Source organism: Dendrobates tinctorius, unplaced genomic scaffold (assembly GCF_039654945.1).
Source record: "Dendrobates tinctorius isolate UK_male_01 unplaced genomic scaffold, ASM3965494v1 ptg000010l, whole genome shotgun sequence".
NCBI classification, from domain to species: Eukaryota; Metazoa; Chordata; class Amphibia; order Anura; family Dendrobatidae; genus Dendrobates; species Dendrobates tinctorius.
The window spans coordinates 2,222,113-2,239,362 of NW_027361678.1; the positions used below are offsets into that span (position 1 = coordinate 2,222,113).

Consider the following 17,250-nt stretch of genomic DNA (forward strand, 5'->3'; position numbering starts at 1 on the left):
TACTAGCTGTATCAGATCTGACACGTTCTGTTTAAAACTAAAACTGAGAAACAAACTGCATGAATATTGCAGAATGTAGTCAAAATGCAGACCTTCCTCCCCACATTGCCAAATGGAAACTACCGGTAACTGGTCTCACTGGGATAAATCCAGATGTAGGTGAGTAGGAGTGCGGCGATGCTAAAGAGTTCATTATACGTTACCATCATCTCAAGACTCATTCCTAAATATGGGCCTGCCCTACAGACACCAGACGGTTTACCTTCAGCCGGAGAGGAAAAAGCCAGCGGTCAAAAGACCTTTGGATTAGATTTACATGTATATTCACTTTTATATAAATGCAGCTTGCAAAAATCTGCACACATGCTTCAGAAAGAACGCCATTACAATCTATGCAGTTAGTCGTGGCAATTGTCATGTGTGACTATATCCTTAAGAATACTGATCATTACGCTGGGGCTGCTCGTTTTATTAACCCCTTGGCAACAGAGCCAATTTGCAGCTAAATGACCAGGCCAATTTTTATAATTCTGACCACTGTCACTTTATGAGGTTATAATTCTGGAACGCTTTAACGGATCCCGCTGATTCTGAGACTGTTTATTCGTGACATATTGTACATCATGTCAGTGGTAAAATTTCTTCGATATGACTTGCATTTATTTATGAAAAAAATGGAAATATGGCAAAAAAAATTTAAAATTTCACAATTGTCAAACTTTTAATTTTTATCCCCTTAAATCGGAGAGATAAGTCACACAAAATAGAAAAATAAATAACATTTCCCATATGTCTACTTTACATTAGCACAATTTTGGAAACAAAAAACTTTTTGTTAGGAAGTTATAAGGGTTAAAAGTTGACCTTCGATTTCTCATCTTTACAACAAAATTTACAAAACCTTTTTTTTTTTAGGGACCACCTCACTTTTGAAGTCACTTTGAGGGGTGTACATGAAAAAAATACCTAAAAATACCCAAAAGTGACACCATTCTAAAAACTGCACCCCTCAAGGTGCTCAAAACCACATTCAAGAAGTTAATTAACCCTTTACGTGCTTCACAGGAACTGAAGCAATGTGGAAGGAAAAAAATGAACATTTAACTTTTTTTTCCAGAACCATTTTTTTTATTTTCACAAATGTTAAAAGAGAAAATGAACCTCAAAATTTGTTGTGCAATGTGTCCTGAATACACAGACACCCCATATGTGGGGGTAAACCACTGTTTGGGCACACGGCAGGGCTTGGAAGGGAAGGAGCACCGTTTGACTTTATCAACGCAGAATTGGCTGGAATTGAAATTGGACGCATGTCGTGTTTGGAGAGACCCTGATGTGCCTACATAGTAAGGAGTCCACAAGTGACACCATTTTGGAAATGAGACCACCCAAGAAACTTATCTAGATGTGTGGTGAGCACTTTGAACCCCCAATTGTTTCACTAAAGTTTATAATGTAGAGCCGTGAAAAAAAAAAATCTTTTTTATCCACAAAAATTATATATTAGCCTGCAACTTTTTATTTCCCCAAGGGTATCCGGAGAAACTGGACCCCAAAGGTTGCTGTCCAATGTGTCCTGAGTACGCCAATACCCCATACGTGGGAGAAAACTACTGTTTGGGCACGCACACTTCGGGGCTCGGAAGAGAAGTAGTGACATTTTGGAATGCAGACTATGATGGAATGGTCTGCGGGCTTCATGTTGCGTTTGCAGAGCCCCTGATGTGCCTAAACAGTGGAAACCCCCCTCAAGTGACCCCAGTTTGCAAACTAGACCCTCCAAGAAACTTATCTAGATGTGTGGTGAGAACTTTGAACCCCCAAGTGTTTCTCTAAAGTTTATAAAGCAGAGCCGTGAAAATAAAAAATATTTTTTTCCATAAAAATAATTTTTTAGCCCACCAATTTTTTATTTTCACAAGGGTAACAGGAGAAATTGGACCCCAAAAGTTGTTGTTCAGTTTGTCCTGAGTACGCCGATACCCCATACGTGGGGGTAAACCACTGTTTGGGCGCACGGCAGAGCGTGGAAGGAAAGGAGCACCACTTGACTTTTTCAACGCAGAATTGGCTGGAATTGAAATCGGTAGCCAGGTGACATTTGGAGAGCCCCTGATGTGCCTAAACAGTGGAAACCCCCCAATTCTAACTCCAACCCTAACCACAACACATCCCTAACCCTAATTTCAACCCAATTCCTTGTAGGAATGCTCGGACATGATACCCATAATTGATGGTATGGTGTGGTATATGAGGTACAAAGATAGTGGGGCCATTTTTCATCAATGGAAACCTCAATGCCACTGGATATCTGAAATAGCTACATGATGATGAGTTGCCCTCATTATGCACTGAAGAGGTCACGTTCCTTGAGTTTTTCCAGCAAGATAGTGCACCACCACATTATGGGTGTCAGGTCCGAGCATTCCTACAAGGAATCTGATCCCCCTTAGACTAGCATTTCTTCTGCGGTGCTGGTATCAGTGTGTCAAGAGGGGGAGAAGAGGATTGCATTGACAATCCATCACAATGGGCACAACTTTGAACACATTTTATAAGTGGTCATAAACTTGTAAATAACTCATGAAAGAATAAAGTTACGTTAAAACCAAGCACACCATTGTTTTTGTTTGTGAAATTCTCAATAAGTTTGATGTGTCACATGACCCTCTTCCATTGGAAAAAATAAAGATGGATCCAAAATAGCAGACTTCAAAATGACCACCATGGTCACCACCCATCTTGAAAAGTTTCCCCACTCCCATATAATAATGTGCCACAAACAGGAAGTTGATATCACCAACCATTCCCATTTTATTTAGGTGTATCCATATAAATGGCCCACCCTGTATACGTATACACTTCTCAGCTCAGGGCAGGTCCTCCTTCACTAACTGCAAACTGTGACACATTGAAACATATGTGACGATGGAATATACGGATCCCCCTTGAGCAGTATATCCTGCAGTCACAAAAAAACATATAGATATATCTAAGAGATGATGGGAGTGATCACGTATAAAATGCATTTAATAATCACCGTGCATTTCAATCATTTTGTCTCTCGCAACCTTTACCTCTCGGGACAATGATCTGCCCATCGCTGTACAGGACCTCTCCTTCTGACAGCGGTTTGTCAGGAGTGTCGGACTCAGTGATCGTGCTGCTCTGCTCGGTGGATGTTGAGGAGCTGGATGAAGAATGAGGAGGTGTCACTTCTCGTATAGGAGAAGGAACAATTGGCTTCTGTGTTTCAGGAGAGGTAACAGAGATTAGGCTCTTTGGTTCTTCTTCCTCAGCCACCGTCATTACACTAAGGAGGAAATGTAAAGAAAACATGAATAAAAAAAGAGCGTGTGTATCTGTGTGCTGTGTATTTGCTATATTCACTTATCATCCTGAGTACACTATATTAGCTTTCCATAATACAATACTACATAGAAAGTGTACAGATTTGCCAATATAGCATACAAAACAAGAGCAAGTTACTAAAAAGATACGCAGTCACCTGGGAGTCTAGTGCTAGATCTACAGGAGGAGCGGATCAGATTGATATATATTATTCTGTGACGAGATTCAGTAAAACTTGCATTTTATTTATCAAAATCCCCTGTTTGTTGCATAAGAGTCCAGTGGGTGGTCCTACACAGTGACTGATAGCCATCTCTGCATGCAGTTATACAGAGAGGACTGTACTAGTAGGACCGCCCACCGGAATAGTCATACTGAATTATCAAACTTCTCTATATCACAGCATTCCTAATCAGACTGCAGGCTAACTATAAAAGGGGCCATCCATTACTTTTCACTTCCACATTTTAAGAGAAGAGGAGCTGCTGATGTATCCTGCAAAGAGCCCAAAAGACGCCACAAGTCCAGCAGGTATTGTGCACCTTTGCCAATTATTCTGCAAGACGTGCCAATACCTTAGCAGCTGATGGACGTCCCGTAATCACAGCCTCAATTCCTGATTCTCTGCCTTCTCTTTGGGGTGTCTGGCTGTGTCTGACAGCCGGCTCCTCGCTCTTGCTGCTACCACACTATGCAGTGAACTTTTAAAACATCACTGGAGATTAAAAAGCAAACTGACCAGAGTCTATGGGCAGTCTGGAAGTAGTTAAAGAGGACTTGTCAGTGCTACTGCCATGTCTGTTTTAGTGCATAGTTTGTCACCAGCATATAAAGGTGTAGCTCAATCCTCAAATCCTGCAATTTTATTCCTCTTGAAAATGTATTAAACTGACAACTATCATTTCCCTAGTCAATACAACATTAGAATGACAACAAACATATGAATGTGATCAGAACCAAAGTTAAAAGTCCTGAAGTACAAATGCAAATAAAAAACCCAATCTAAATTCCGTGCAGGGCCTAGAAAATGGCACAAAATAAATAAAATATCACTTTTATTACATTGAAGATAAAAAACATACAAGCAGACAATGACAGACATGGGGAGCAGAGCTGGAGACTCAACGGTGGACAACCCCTTTAATATACTACTTACACAGCATCTTTGTATAGCACGGCCTCTTTTAGGGAGTGTGGGTTCTCTTCGTCTAACGGCAGCTCGGTATTGCTCCAAGCATTGGGACAAGGACTCTTTACAGAAGCCGGTTCTTCGTGGTCTTCTGATATATGAGATATGGGAGTATTTGCTCTGATAGGAGAAGCTACTGGTGTTATTGTAGGGGTGACCACCGGGGTTAAATTAACAATTTTCCCTAAAAAAAAAAACATTTAAATTGCATTTCCTATATACAAAGTAATTTATATTTGTATCAAGAAACTCTTCATACACAAAATCTTGAAATATCACATTTATCTAACAGGAGTAAGTGCAGATTTTCCCGAATAGTAAAGCTAGTCATAGCTTGTAAGTCTTGCTCAGAAGCTGGCTGGGTAGCCAGATATGGCCGGCTTTAGTGCCCTGTGCTCCTCTGATGTTGGAAGTTTAGTGCACAGTTTGGGTCAGTGGTGCACCTATACCGCTGGTCCAAACGTCAATCGCCAGGAGCCCACCGTCCCTCCCAGCGAGCATGAAGTCAGGAGGCAATGCGCTCCTGAGACAACGTCTTTAAGTATACTGCTTTCTGGGACGACCAATACATCTGTCATTCAAATTAGATTTAATGGTTAGTTCCCTAAGGCCACATTCACACGACTGTGTTTTTGGTCCGTGTTCTGCAGCGGACCATACAATGACTACTATATGGGCAATTTCGCACACGGACCAGTACGGCAAGCACTGGTAACTGGTCCGATAATATGAGCGCTAGTCTGAATCCAACCTAAAACTAACCTGGTTCTTGCTGACGTTCATCCAGTGACGCCTGTGGAGAGAGTTCAGGTGTTCTCACTATCATCTCTCTTGGAGGAGGAACAGGAGATGATGGCGGCGTGCACTGAGGAGTGGGAACTGGAGTAATCTCAACAGGCTGCAAAGAAGAGAATATTACAGCACTGCCGACAGGAGATTAACAAACACATCTTCCCTGACCGTCACACCTAAAATGCCGAAGTCTTTGCCCTCATACTTGATGAACCCAATAACCCACACAACCGCCCCTTCCCTGATCATAAAATATGTATGGGGTACCAGTCAGGAGCGTACAAATGATGGCACAAAATAAAAAAGCAAAGCTTCCTTTCCTGCCACATTTGATATACCTGGACAACTGTCTGCTCTGGTGGTGGAGAACGTTGAGTCTTTCTTTCAGCCAGTATCATGGCGACTTTCTCTGCCATGAACTCTTCAACATATTGGCGGAGCAGGCCGGACTCTACAGGAACACCAGGGGCATCTACGGCAAAAGAGCATAACTAATTAGTGTTTGTGCATCCAGATGCTACTGTACTGTAATCAATGATGAACAATTGTGTCAAGTATTTATAAAGTCTACAAATGTGATCACGGAATTTAAGGGGTCTCATATAGTAGAATATAGCCTCATGTAGTCTCAGTGACAGCCCTCCGTGAAGACGCGCCGTGACAGCGAGCCTAATGCTGACCATACAGTATACATTAGATGTGATCAGTTGTGTCCACCATTTTTTGATGGGATTGGATGGCCAACTAATCGATATGGTAGCCCCTAGGCTCTCGGGAGCACGAACTTCCAGGATGTATGCTCCTAGCATGGAGAGAGGATCCCACAACCCTTCTAGCAATGAAAGAGAGATCTCACTCTGTACACGAGTCCATCACTGCTGCGTATTTTACTAAGCGGTTACTGAACATTTTAGGAAGATACGCAGCAACGCTGGATTAGCGTAAAATTGCAAGATCTTGTTTTTTCACTGTGAAAACGGCCACAAGGACAATGGGGTCACTTCTGACAATAACTTACAATTAAAAAGATCACCGGTCTGGGGGAGTGCATTATTTTATTAAATAAAAAAGGCAGCCACAGTCTGGTGAAAGGTCCTCTTTACATTTTTGGTCCGGGAGACAAAAGTCTGGTTATAAAAAAACAAAACAAAACAATAGGGTCCCCATCAAAGAAAGGAAATCTGCCATGGTTTTTGGGTACACAATTTGGCAAAGTTATTGGCCACGTTCCTCCATTTTAGAAGTATATTCTATATGGCAGTAATGTAGTTTATACTTCTGTTATGGAAATATATATGTATTTCATATAGATCTCAATTGCCGGCTATAGGCTATATGCTGTCACGTCACCCGCACACACGCGGATGCTGGCAGACTGGAGAGATATCACAGGCTGATCACTGGTGAGATTATCACGGTCCCCGGGTGCACACGGAGGGGTGATAATCTAGTGGGATATCACGGCGCCCGTCTCCCACGACGGAGGGTGATACATCCCGGTGCTAACCAAAGCGCCACGGGTGATTGGCAGTTGTCGGTTGTCAGCAGCTGTTTGACATAAGTGTCACAAAACAAGGGCTTCGATCTCTCCCCGGACGTCTATATGTGCATCAACCTGTTTTTTCACTGCTGATTTTCCACAAAGATCTGAAGCAGAAAAAGTTTTTTTCTTCTTTCTTGTATACTTCCTCTTTTTGCCTACAGGGTGTGCCCCAGATATATATTTTTCATATTGTCATATTTGTATTCTGTTTTTCCCTATTTTATGTTTTATCTTGCATTTATGGTGGAGATTTTTATTCTTGTTACTGTAGTGTGACAATTTTCGGGATAGTTGGGGTTTTTTGAGCATATCACTGTAGTCTTAGTCTGCTTTTTTGTTTTCATTGTTCTCAGAAGATTTTACTGTTTTACTGAGATACGCAGGCATAGAAAGAGGAAGTGGGTGTGTGTTCTGCATTCTGCATTAACATTTTTTATTGGTGAAGGTTTTTGGATTTTTATTTTATTTTCTTTTTGGAGTGTTTTTCCAAGGTTTATCAACTTCTTGATTGTGCCTTTTGTTTTTTGTTTTTCCCTCCATTTTCCATGAATTTATTGGTTTTTCTGAGTGGTTCTTTTTAAAGTTAATATACTTTTTGATTTTATCAATTTTTTGGGTTTCATCCTTTTAAGGAAAAAAAGAAAGAAAATCATTTTTTTCTCTTTTAGTTTTCTTCCACTTTTTGTGACATTTTATCAGTTTTTAGTTTTCACTTCTTTCTTTCAGTTTTGTTAAAAAGAGATCACCTGCTTTTGGTTATTCCTGTGTTCTCTTGTCAATTTTGATTTTCCATTTTGTGTCCACTACTTTTGAAGTCTTTTACTAAATATTTTTGTTTTGTTTTTCCTACCTTTTTAAGCAAGTTAAAAGGGGTTGCAAAGTTTTTAAAGTTTTGATCACTTTTTTCAGTTTTTAAAACAGACATAGTATGTGGTTTTGCAAGACCAGTTTTTCTTCAAAGCTGTAGCGTGGCATAATGTATTGAAAGGAAAAAGGGAAGTAGCTAGTAATTGCCATCTGCATTTCTTAAAGTGACAGCGAATTTTACAGCGTAGAAGGTGCTAACAGATAGTGTGAACAGGAAAGGATTATTTTTTACGTGTAGAAAAAGTGTTTTTCAGCGGCATTCTGATGTGCCGTCTGAGAAGTACCACAGATCTAAGCATGCCTTCTGTGACGGCAGAAGGGGGGCAGCAGGTCGCTCCCCCCACCATCTCCTCTCTCTCCACTCCTCCCATCTCTCTCAGCTCTCGCCTCTCAGCTACTCCGCTATTCTCACTCCCACCTCCCCTCTCTCATCTATTTCTCCACCTATACCTCATCCTCCCTCACCATCTCTCTCTCTCCCTCCTCTATCTTCTTCATCTCCACCTATCTCTCCCCCTTCTCTCTCTCCCATCTCTCCTCCCTCTCCACCTCACTAACACCCATCTCTCATCCCCTCTCCTCCCCCTCATCTCCACTTTCTCCCCCTCTTTTGTCTCATCCCCACTCTCCTCCTTTTCCAAACTTCTCCTCCTCCCTCTCCTCCTTCTCTCTCTCTCACCCACCTTTCAGTTCATCGTCACCAGCTGGCCCAGTGCCAGATCCAGACAATGAGGTGTCCCTACTTACACAAGGCACCCTCTCTAAAGAGACAGTTATGACACCAGGAGAAGAAAGTGAATCACTCCCCACACATAACACAGGTGCCCTCCCGATACAACAGCTAGCAGAAGGGAGGTGTGTGCCATCAGAGACTGCACCTGCTAAGTCTGACACGGAGCTGCAGTCTCAGAAGGGGTGGTACTACCCACACACAATGGCACAGTTCCTCCTCTGATGAATATAACGAGGAGATTATGCTGCATAGTACTAGGAGAAACTCACAGACACCAAGTAGGCAGGGGCAGATAGAGCCAGAACTCTTACACTATGTGCTCTTCACCCTTAGTCAGGTGTTTAGTATTCTAAAAAATCTGCCAGGCCCAGATATGGACCCCATGTCATTTTACCGAAGAATGCAGCAGAGCCAGCAGACATATGCTGCAACCTGGAGTGATCTCTGGTCCATAATGGAGATAAAAGCAGGTGAAACACTCTAGCCAATCATGAAGGAACACTTCAAGCTTCCATCAGAATTAGATGTGCATCCCTGGGAATCAGGATCAAAGCTAATAGAACAGCTCAGAGAGTGGGCCAAGGCCAGACAAGCACTCAGCCTACATAATAAGGGCCAGGCTGAGACAGAGTCTGTAGACGAGTTTCACGGCAGAGTGAGGCAACTATTCCAAATGTAAGGCTTCACTATTCATGATCAGAAACACGGACTAATGTTGGCACAGGCCTTTGTGCATGGACTAAGAGAACCAATCAAGAAACTACTGATAGTGGCCAGGCCTGAGTACAGGATAATAGCAGTAGATGTCCTGCTCACAGAAGCCAGAAGAATTGAGTCCCTCCCTGGAGTGTGGAGGACAGGCCCTCCTGTGGTGGCCACTGACGTGAAGGAGCAACTATCACACAGAGTCAGGAGAGCTAGCAAGTGTTTCAACTGTGGCAACCTTGGCCATTTCCGGAACCAGTGCACAGCACCCCGGCAACCCAGGTCATCGCGCAGAGGAATAGGCCAAGAAAGAAACACAGAAGACAATGAAGAACCCTGTCCATAGGACAGAGGCAAACCAGGTCCGCCAGACGTCACGTCCCTGACATGTGAAACCCCGTCAGCGGACCCAATACCTCAAATCACTGGGGGCTGTCATATCTTTCCTTGTGGACACTGGTGCAGTCAGAAGTGAAAATCCCCGACCCCACCAGTCTATCAGAGCACTCCTTGTGTGGGGATTAAAGGTCAAGACAGACGTTCTCCAGCTTGCAAGCCCCTGAGCATGTGGACACAACCAGGATACTCCATCCTGTTCCAGTTTATGGTGGAGACCTGCCCACAACACGTGATGAGCGCAGACCTACTGCAGGAACTGAAGGTGACCAAAGTGTACCATGAAAATGTGACCTTGACCTCCTCTCCACCCCAGGCCCAGGAAGAACCAATCATGCTGGTGGCCCTACAAGAGCCTGCCTCGAACAACCGACGCAAGCCTACCCAAGGAGGTGCTGGACATAGCACCCGGAAGTCTATGGTCCAAGGGAGACTTCAAGTTGCGCAAGTGCGGGTGTCACCCAAGTCTGGAACCCCGGACGCTCAGAAGGCCCAGCATCCGCTGCTCATCACCCAGAGCCAAACTGCCTCTGACCAACTGGAGGTCTAAGTGGAACTGCTGTTCAAGGTACGGCATAAGAACTTTGGCATGGGCCAGGAAAACTCTCAACCGAGAGGGGCCACACCCGCTTCGTGAAATGGCTGCACTGCTTCTGGCTCCAGCGTCAGAGGATCATCTTGGACAAGATTCTGAAGGTGCTCCCTGAAGTTAATCCAGGCCCTGGACCAGAAGACAGCTACTCAGCCCCTCCAACTGGTTAACAAATGCTGACCTGAGATCAAGCTGGGTGAAAGGAACTGCTGCTGGCTGGTAAAGAAGACGCCCCAGCAAAAAGACCCCCTGCGAGAGCAAGAAAGCTCAGCTGGACGTCATCTCTGACGAAGAGGACCCCAGTATAACGGCTTGTTTTCCTGCCGGCCCTGTGCCAGAAGATGGGAGTCACTCACGGCACTGTAAAGAGCAAGGCCAGATTGAGCCGCCTCACCCACGGGAATCATCATGCAGTCCCAGCTTTTCTCGATCAAGAGGAAGACTGTGAAAGGAGAACCAGACTGGGTTCAATGGTGCATAACCTGAGGGCTGTGAGTGAAGCAACCGTGTTTGAAACCCCAGTTGTGCCAGATCTGCACACTCTGCTGACAAACGTGCGAGCCACAGCAACGGTGCTCACGGCAATGGATCTGCCCGAAGCTCCCCTCAATGTTCCCCCTCACCTGGATGACCAGTTCCTGAAAACGCACAAGGGGGGTGCGGAGCAAATGGACAGTGATGCAAAAGAGGGCCCAGAACCTTTCACAGCTTGCCAGAGCATTGTCCTCATCCACGTCAACTGGATTGCGGAGCATGCAGAAGTCATCGACATCGCTACCTGCACAGTGCTTTCCATGTCTCCTCTACTCTGCCTGGCGGAGCAGCAACGTAAGTTCTGCAAAACAGAGTCCAGTGGTGTCAAAAGCAAGTTCCTGAAGACACCGTATCGCCCACTAGACGAAACACTTGACAGATGCCCGGAGGACCGCGGAGGAGAAGATGGCTCCATCAACAACTCCAAAGATGCAGGCCTTCCTTGGTCTAGTGTCGTACTGCAGAACTTGGATCCCTGGTGCTCCAGGCTTAATGCAGCCTCTGTACAATTGCATCAACGAATTGCAGCCTTCATCTCGTACAGGAAACTGAAAGACTTCATAGTCTCTGCGCCAGCTCTAGGCCTCCCTGACTACGAGAAGCCATCCAGTCTTGGCCGAACGGAAAAGGAACGACAAAGATGGAGAAGGTCATGCTACTGGCCAGTCCTAAAACAGACCCGCCGAAGAAAACCAGAGGCCTCTAGACTACCTCTCAGCCGGCCTGGATCCAGTTGCAAGGGGGGGGCCCTCTTGCATAAAAACAATATCTGCAGCACACGCCCTCCTGACAAGGCTGCTCTCCACCACTCTTCAGTGCCCCCAGCCGTTACCTGTCTCTACTCCCACTCCCAAGGGGGGATGCAGATACGGACCCTCAGATGAAAAAACTGCAAGATATCGTAGATGGCTCCAGTATTGCAAAGCAAATGATGAAGGAAGGTTCCACACAGGCTGTGCAGTGACCAGCAATCAAGACATCCTATGGTCCAGAAGTTTGTCAGCCCAAGAAGTGGAACTGGTAGAGCTAACGAAAGGCCTGTCAGGTTGCGAAGAACAAAACTTCCAGGTACTCGCATGGCATGGCACCCGACTTCAGACCCATCTGGGCTTCAAGAGACTTCATCACAGCAAGCGGATCGACCGTGAAGCATCATGGAGCCATCAGAGACCTGCTGGACGCTCTTCAACTACTAAAAGTGGTGGCAGTGTTGAAGGTCAAGGCACACGGAAAACTGAACACAGTAGAGACACGGGGCATCAACAGCAGACGTGTCAGCCAAAGAAGCAGCCAAGAGGAAGACAATATGGAAAATGGAAGAGGTCGTAGAGCCGGACGGCTACTACAAGACGACTGAAGACGAGAAAACCTGACAAAATGACTTCCTGAAACCTGTACAAGAAGTAGCAGGATCAGACTCGGAAGGAGGAGAAGGAAAGCTGGATGCTGTAGGGCAAAAGCACTGGGCTCCAAGAAACCTGTCTACCTCAAAACATCTACCTCAAACCTGTCTACCTCAAAACGTCTACCTCAAGACAGACCCAGTCTACCTCAAAGTGTGTACCCTACGGTGATTCATTGGGCACATGGCCCTCGCACAGAATTGAAGACACAGATGAATGACCTGATTAGACTGGACTCTCACCTTAACAGCCAAAATTCCCAGCAGCTGCCTGGCCTCCGACAAATCCAACATCGGACAAGCGGGAAAAGTTCCCCCACGCCATCCGGCCTGAAGACTTCCCAGTAAGGATCCGGTTGGCGAAGACTACTGCAAAGAAGCTACTCTCAAAAATAGTGTGCAGATATGGGGGTTCCAGAAGCGATAGCAAGTGATCAGGGACCCATATACACAGCAAACCTGACACAAGAGATCTGATCAGCAGTAGGGTCAGACTTAGGCCTACACACACTTCCCACCATCCCACATCATAGATTAGGTGGGACACTTAAGAGCAGCATGCTAAAAAATTTGCCCAAGAGACAGACAAACCCTGGCATTAGACACTCCCCTAGGCTCAGAAAAAGCTGTCACCAATATGAAACTTTATTTGGGTCTAACCCCCAGGTTAGGGGTATTCTTTACTTAGCAATTAACTATGCAATGTGATACTTTGTCTGCATGTGTAATTGAATTTATCAAGAATCTTGCTAATGTCTATTCTCGAATTTTTCTCCTTCATTGCCAGGTCCAGATTTGGTGCCTGGTATGCACGCCCTGAGGTCAGCAGACTGCTGAGTGTTGGTGGAAAAAGTCCGTAAAGAGAAGCACTCAATCACAGATCCGATGGCCCTTCTCCAAGTGCTGACGCCACCAACCTGGAGGGAAAACCCCCACCTGAATCCACGCACCGCATTGCAGGAAAAGGACTTCATACCAGAAGATACACCTGAGCTGGAATGATGCTGTGGATGACCTACCTGACTGAATAAATTACCCACCTGATAGAGAATACACATGCACTGACTGCATAGACTGCTAACTAAGAGACTTTGATTACATTACACCAAACCCCCGTTAGGGACAGATCTCCTGACCGCCCATTTGTGAAAAGTCTGTACAGAGGAGGATGTATGCGCTAGGCGTATGTCAGACCACTGGCAGCGTAAAAGAGTTGCAGCGCTTTGGGCCAGGAGCAGGATTTTAGGGCAAGTGATATCTAAGGGGGGATTGTTATGGAAATATATGTGTATTTCAAATAGATCTCACTTGCCGGCTATAGGTTATATGCTATATACTCCATATACTCTTATATACTCATATATACTGCACACAGATACATATTCACAGTTTGAACCTTATAACTAGTTGGTGGAGATGATCTGCTACCCAGTCATCTCATGATAGCATTGTCTTGTGACATTTGTAGCAGACATACAGAAGAGGAAGTAAGGCCAGATGTGCAAGCCGATATCAGAACATTGCTGACATTGTAAGACAAGGGACAGCAGTATATCATCTGATGCTTAAGTCATCCCGTGTCGGACATCCACATATGTTCATGTATTCAAACTGACCAATTAAACTAGAAGTTCAGCCTTTATATTAATGAGTAACCACTCCATTGTACGAACTGATAAAACCATGTATATTTCAATAAACCAGCAGAGTTTTGCTGGAATGGACTGCTGCTAACCAGGTGTGGCATCTTTCCTTCCTTGAGCGCTCAATAAGACTCTGTCTAATTAGGACAGGCCACAGCACGCACAAGGGTATATCTACCCAATCAAAAAATCTATGACACTTCATGTATTCAATGTTTGAATACATCTTGGCGCTTACAGTGGCTGCAGCGGTGTTGTGACGTGTATATGCTCCAGACCATAAAATGTCAAAACGGTGCAGTCCCAAAAGCCACAAGAACTGTAGGGACCAAAAAACTGAGCATATTTTCTGCACCATATACAACTGAAACGCACAACAATCAACCTACCAATAGCAGAAGACACAGATTCACTGCTGTCGCTGCTGGATGGGGTGACATGAGGAATGATGTCCTGTCTCTTTGATTGCATTTCACTGACGACTCGGTCAAAGATTTCCTGCTCCAACCTGAAAGATAAGAAAAAAAATTCCTGTAGCTTCTACTCTTCCAGTATCACAAGAGATGAAAACTTGACGTTTTGGAACCAAGTCCATACATAAGGCCCTGTAAAAGCACAGGTAATTTTTAAATAAGGAGGTAGCACAACACTAGAAGAGGCTTTATATTAGTAGGACGCTATCCATCAAGTGCGCCGATCTCATGAGTAGAGTTGAGCGAATTTTTCAATATCTGCTTCTGATTACGATCGGCTGCGAATATTGTATTTGTAATATACGCCGAACGTCCTTGGAGTCAATGGGAGTAGAAATGACTATGTTCGAAATCGATCATCAAACATAAATTCAGGACGAATACGGTACCGATATGGCATGAATATGGCAAATTCAGATTCGTTGACCCATTCCGAACATATCCGCTCGACTCTGCTCATGAGTCTTCTTAAACAAATGGTGTGGGGATTTAAACAACTTGTAGAAACTAGTTGTAGGAACTAGTTTAGAAAAGTGGCGTAAAAACTTGATAAAAGAGTTAATTCCCTGTCCACGTTTCCCAACAAATTCAGACATGTTAAGAAAAAAGTGAAAGAAGTGAAGTAATGTAGATCTTACCTGCCGGCCAATCTGTTGACCATCGTCTCTCTCCTTAGAGTGATCCCATCTAGAACATCGGCGTCTGTCTGTAGAGCAGGAGCCGGAGGAGGGAAGGGAATTCCACCATACTGAGGTGGATTTGTATCGCCAAAGCCATCGAGCTCCAACAAAGGCTCCGGAACATCCTCAACCTGATCATCCTACAAAAAAAATTACATTATTTTAATACAGTGATCCCTAGTGCTCAGCCAATGAGAAGAGTAGATATTGGAATATTTTTGGAGTGTGGGGTGCTATCACCTAAGGGGACATACACAGGGATGCTGATCTATACAGTCATTACGGGTTCTCCATCTACCCCATCCTTAGCCTGGTAGATATAAGAGCATAATGAAGGAAATGATGATCTTTAATGTAAAGCTACACTGCAAAAAGCTATAATATAGCTCCAGTAAAGCACATTATTCCAAGTGCTGTCTTACACCCACAGGGATCAGTACAAGACACAAGTGAACTTTTACCGGAGTGACGTCTGCTTCTTGTACAGAGCTACCCGGAAGGGCGAGGATTTCTTCCTCCGTTTCAACATTTTCTGGCAACTTAAAAAAAAAAAAATACATTTATTGTAATAATTGTAAGCAGTTTAAATTCTATAGGAATTTATTAACCATTTCTCCATCGAATGCTTTAGTTTCTCCCTAGGATAACTGCTACAGTCGCACGTCACGCTTGCCGTAGTGATTTACCATACACTGCTCAGTAGTTGCTCCTCTCCCCACTCATCCCAACTACAAATCCCAGTACACTGGTGGTGTGTACAGAATCCAATATTACTGCAATAAAAAAAAAATGCAGTGAAAAGGCCTCTTTACCGCAATCTTTTTCAAACAACTGTAACACAGAACTGTGTGGGCATTTCCTTTTTCTTCTCTGATGCCGATGGCCAATCAAAACATGGCCACGCCCATACAAAAGATCTGTGGTAAAAGCCCAATTAGTTGAAGGGAAAATGTGCATCTTTATCACTGGGGATGCAGTTTGGAAAGGAGGATAAGAAAAAGAAAAACTGTTCCAGAATTAGCGGAGCTGAACAAATTGGAGGATTAAATTATAGTCCACCTAAAGGTCCTCCTTAAAGGGCTTGTAATGTAAAAGTAAGTTATCACCTCTAACCACATGAGAGGTGATGACTTACAGATCGATGGGGGTCTCACTGCAAGAGGTCACATAGCGTTATTCATTCTCTATGAGGACAGCTGAGAAGTGCGCTCGGCACTCCCACAGGTAATGGAGTTGGTATAGAATAAGCACATTGCAACTCAAGTCTCATGGGGATTAAAATGTCCCATTCTGCTGATCGTAGGGTTACCAGAAGTCGAACCCCCCAATCTATAAGTTATTAGTTACCCATTGGATAAGTGATCATGTAAAGGCATATTACAGTCAAAGTTAACAAACCTGTCCCTTCCATTCCCATCTGTCGGGAAGTCGGGAGGACCCCTATACTTTATATAGTCAACCCATCATGCTGAAAAACATTTTCCCTAATGTGTATGTGGCCTTTATGCCCATAGGTATTAAATAATTGTCAGCACAGATCTACTAGATCAATCTAATCACGATGGAAGTAAAAAAAAATTGACCCAAGAGGGCTGGATTTGTTCTTTCAATCCCCTAGGTTGAGCCTTGGTTTCCCCGGACATCAGTGTAATCAGAGGAATCTTGCAGCTGCTTATCCCCCCCACTGGTCAAATCCCCTTTTTTTGGCTGAGCAGGTTAACGAGTCGGGGCTGATAGCTGCCGGCACAGCCTAAGAAAAAGGAGAAAATGTGACGCTGAAGACGAAAACATGTGTAGACACCAAGTTAACTACTGTTTTTGCAGAGAACACGACGGACTGTGTATATTCCTGATCGTTCAGGCATTTAATAAAGTAAAAAAAAAAAAATTAGCACAAAAACAGCGTCCTTGTAAAGCAAATGTTAGTAAGAGGTGCGACAACTAAGAAAGAGGAAAAGTAGATGTGTCTCCCACCTGGCAGGGGTTTAATCAGCGACAACCTAGCTCTGTAATTGAATGTGTAGGGTCTAAATGTTATGGAAACAGCACATTTCATCACAATCCACACAGATGTTTTCCATTACGGACGCATATACGGTTTGGCGACATTATTGAAAAGTTGCCAGAACCAAATGAAGAATGAATAAATTACCTTTTAAATCAGGGTGCGCTCGCAGACAGGTGATTGTCCTGTAACGATGAGTAATTAAAGTATGAATAATTCATCATTGCTGCTTGCAATGGGAGCCCGAATGGTTTGCATGGGTATTAACCTATTAGTTTTCCAGAACTGCACACGTTACAGTCAGATGTGTTGCATGTCATGTGATACACGGCCGTGTTCAGATGT

General features: G+C 44.1%; 1 protein-coding gene across 3 annotated transcripts in view; it reads right to left on the bottom strand.

Moving 5' to 3' along the window:
* Positions 1-17,250, bottom strand: part of KIAA0586 (KIAA0586 ortholog) — a 192,795-nt gene that overhangs the window by 100,386 nt on the left and 75,159 nt on the right. For all 3 annotated transcript variants that reach the window (XM_073585646.1, XM_073585636.1, XM_073585640.1), the window contains 7 exons: positions 15,362-15,439; positions 14,859-15,040; positions 14,137-14,255; positions 5,671-5,804; positions 5,303-5,438; positions 4,508-4,724; positions 3,078-3,313 (listed from right to left, as the gene is read on the bottom strand). In XM_073585646.1, the coding sequence (XP_073441747.1) occupies positions 3,078-3,313; positions 4,508-4,724; positions 5,303-5,438; positions 5,671-5,804; positions 14,137-14,255; positions 14,859-15,040; positions 15,362-15,439 (1,102 nt within the window). The remainder of the gene's footprint in view (positions 1-3,077; positions 3,314-4,507; positions 4,725-5,302; positions 5,439-5,670; positions 5,805-14,136; positions 14,256-14,858; positions 15,041-15,361; positions 15,440-17,250) is intronic.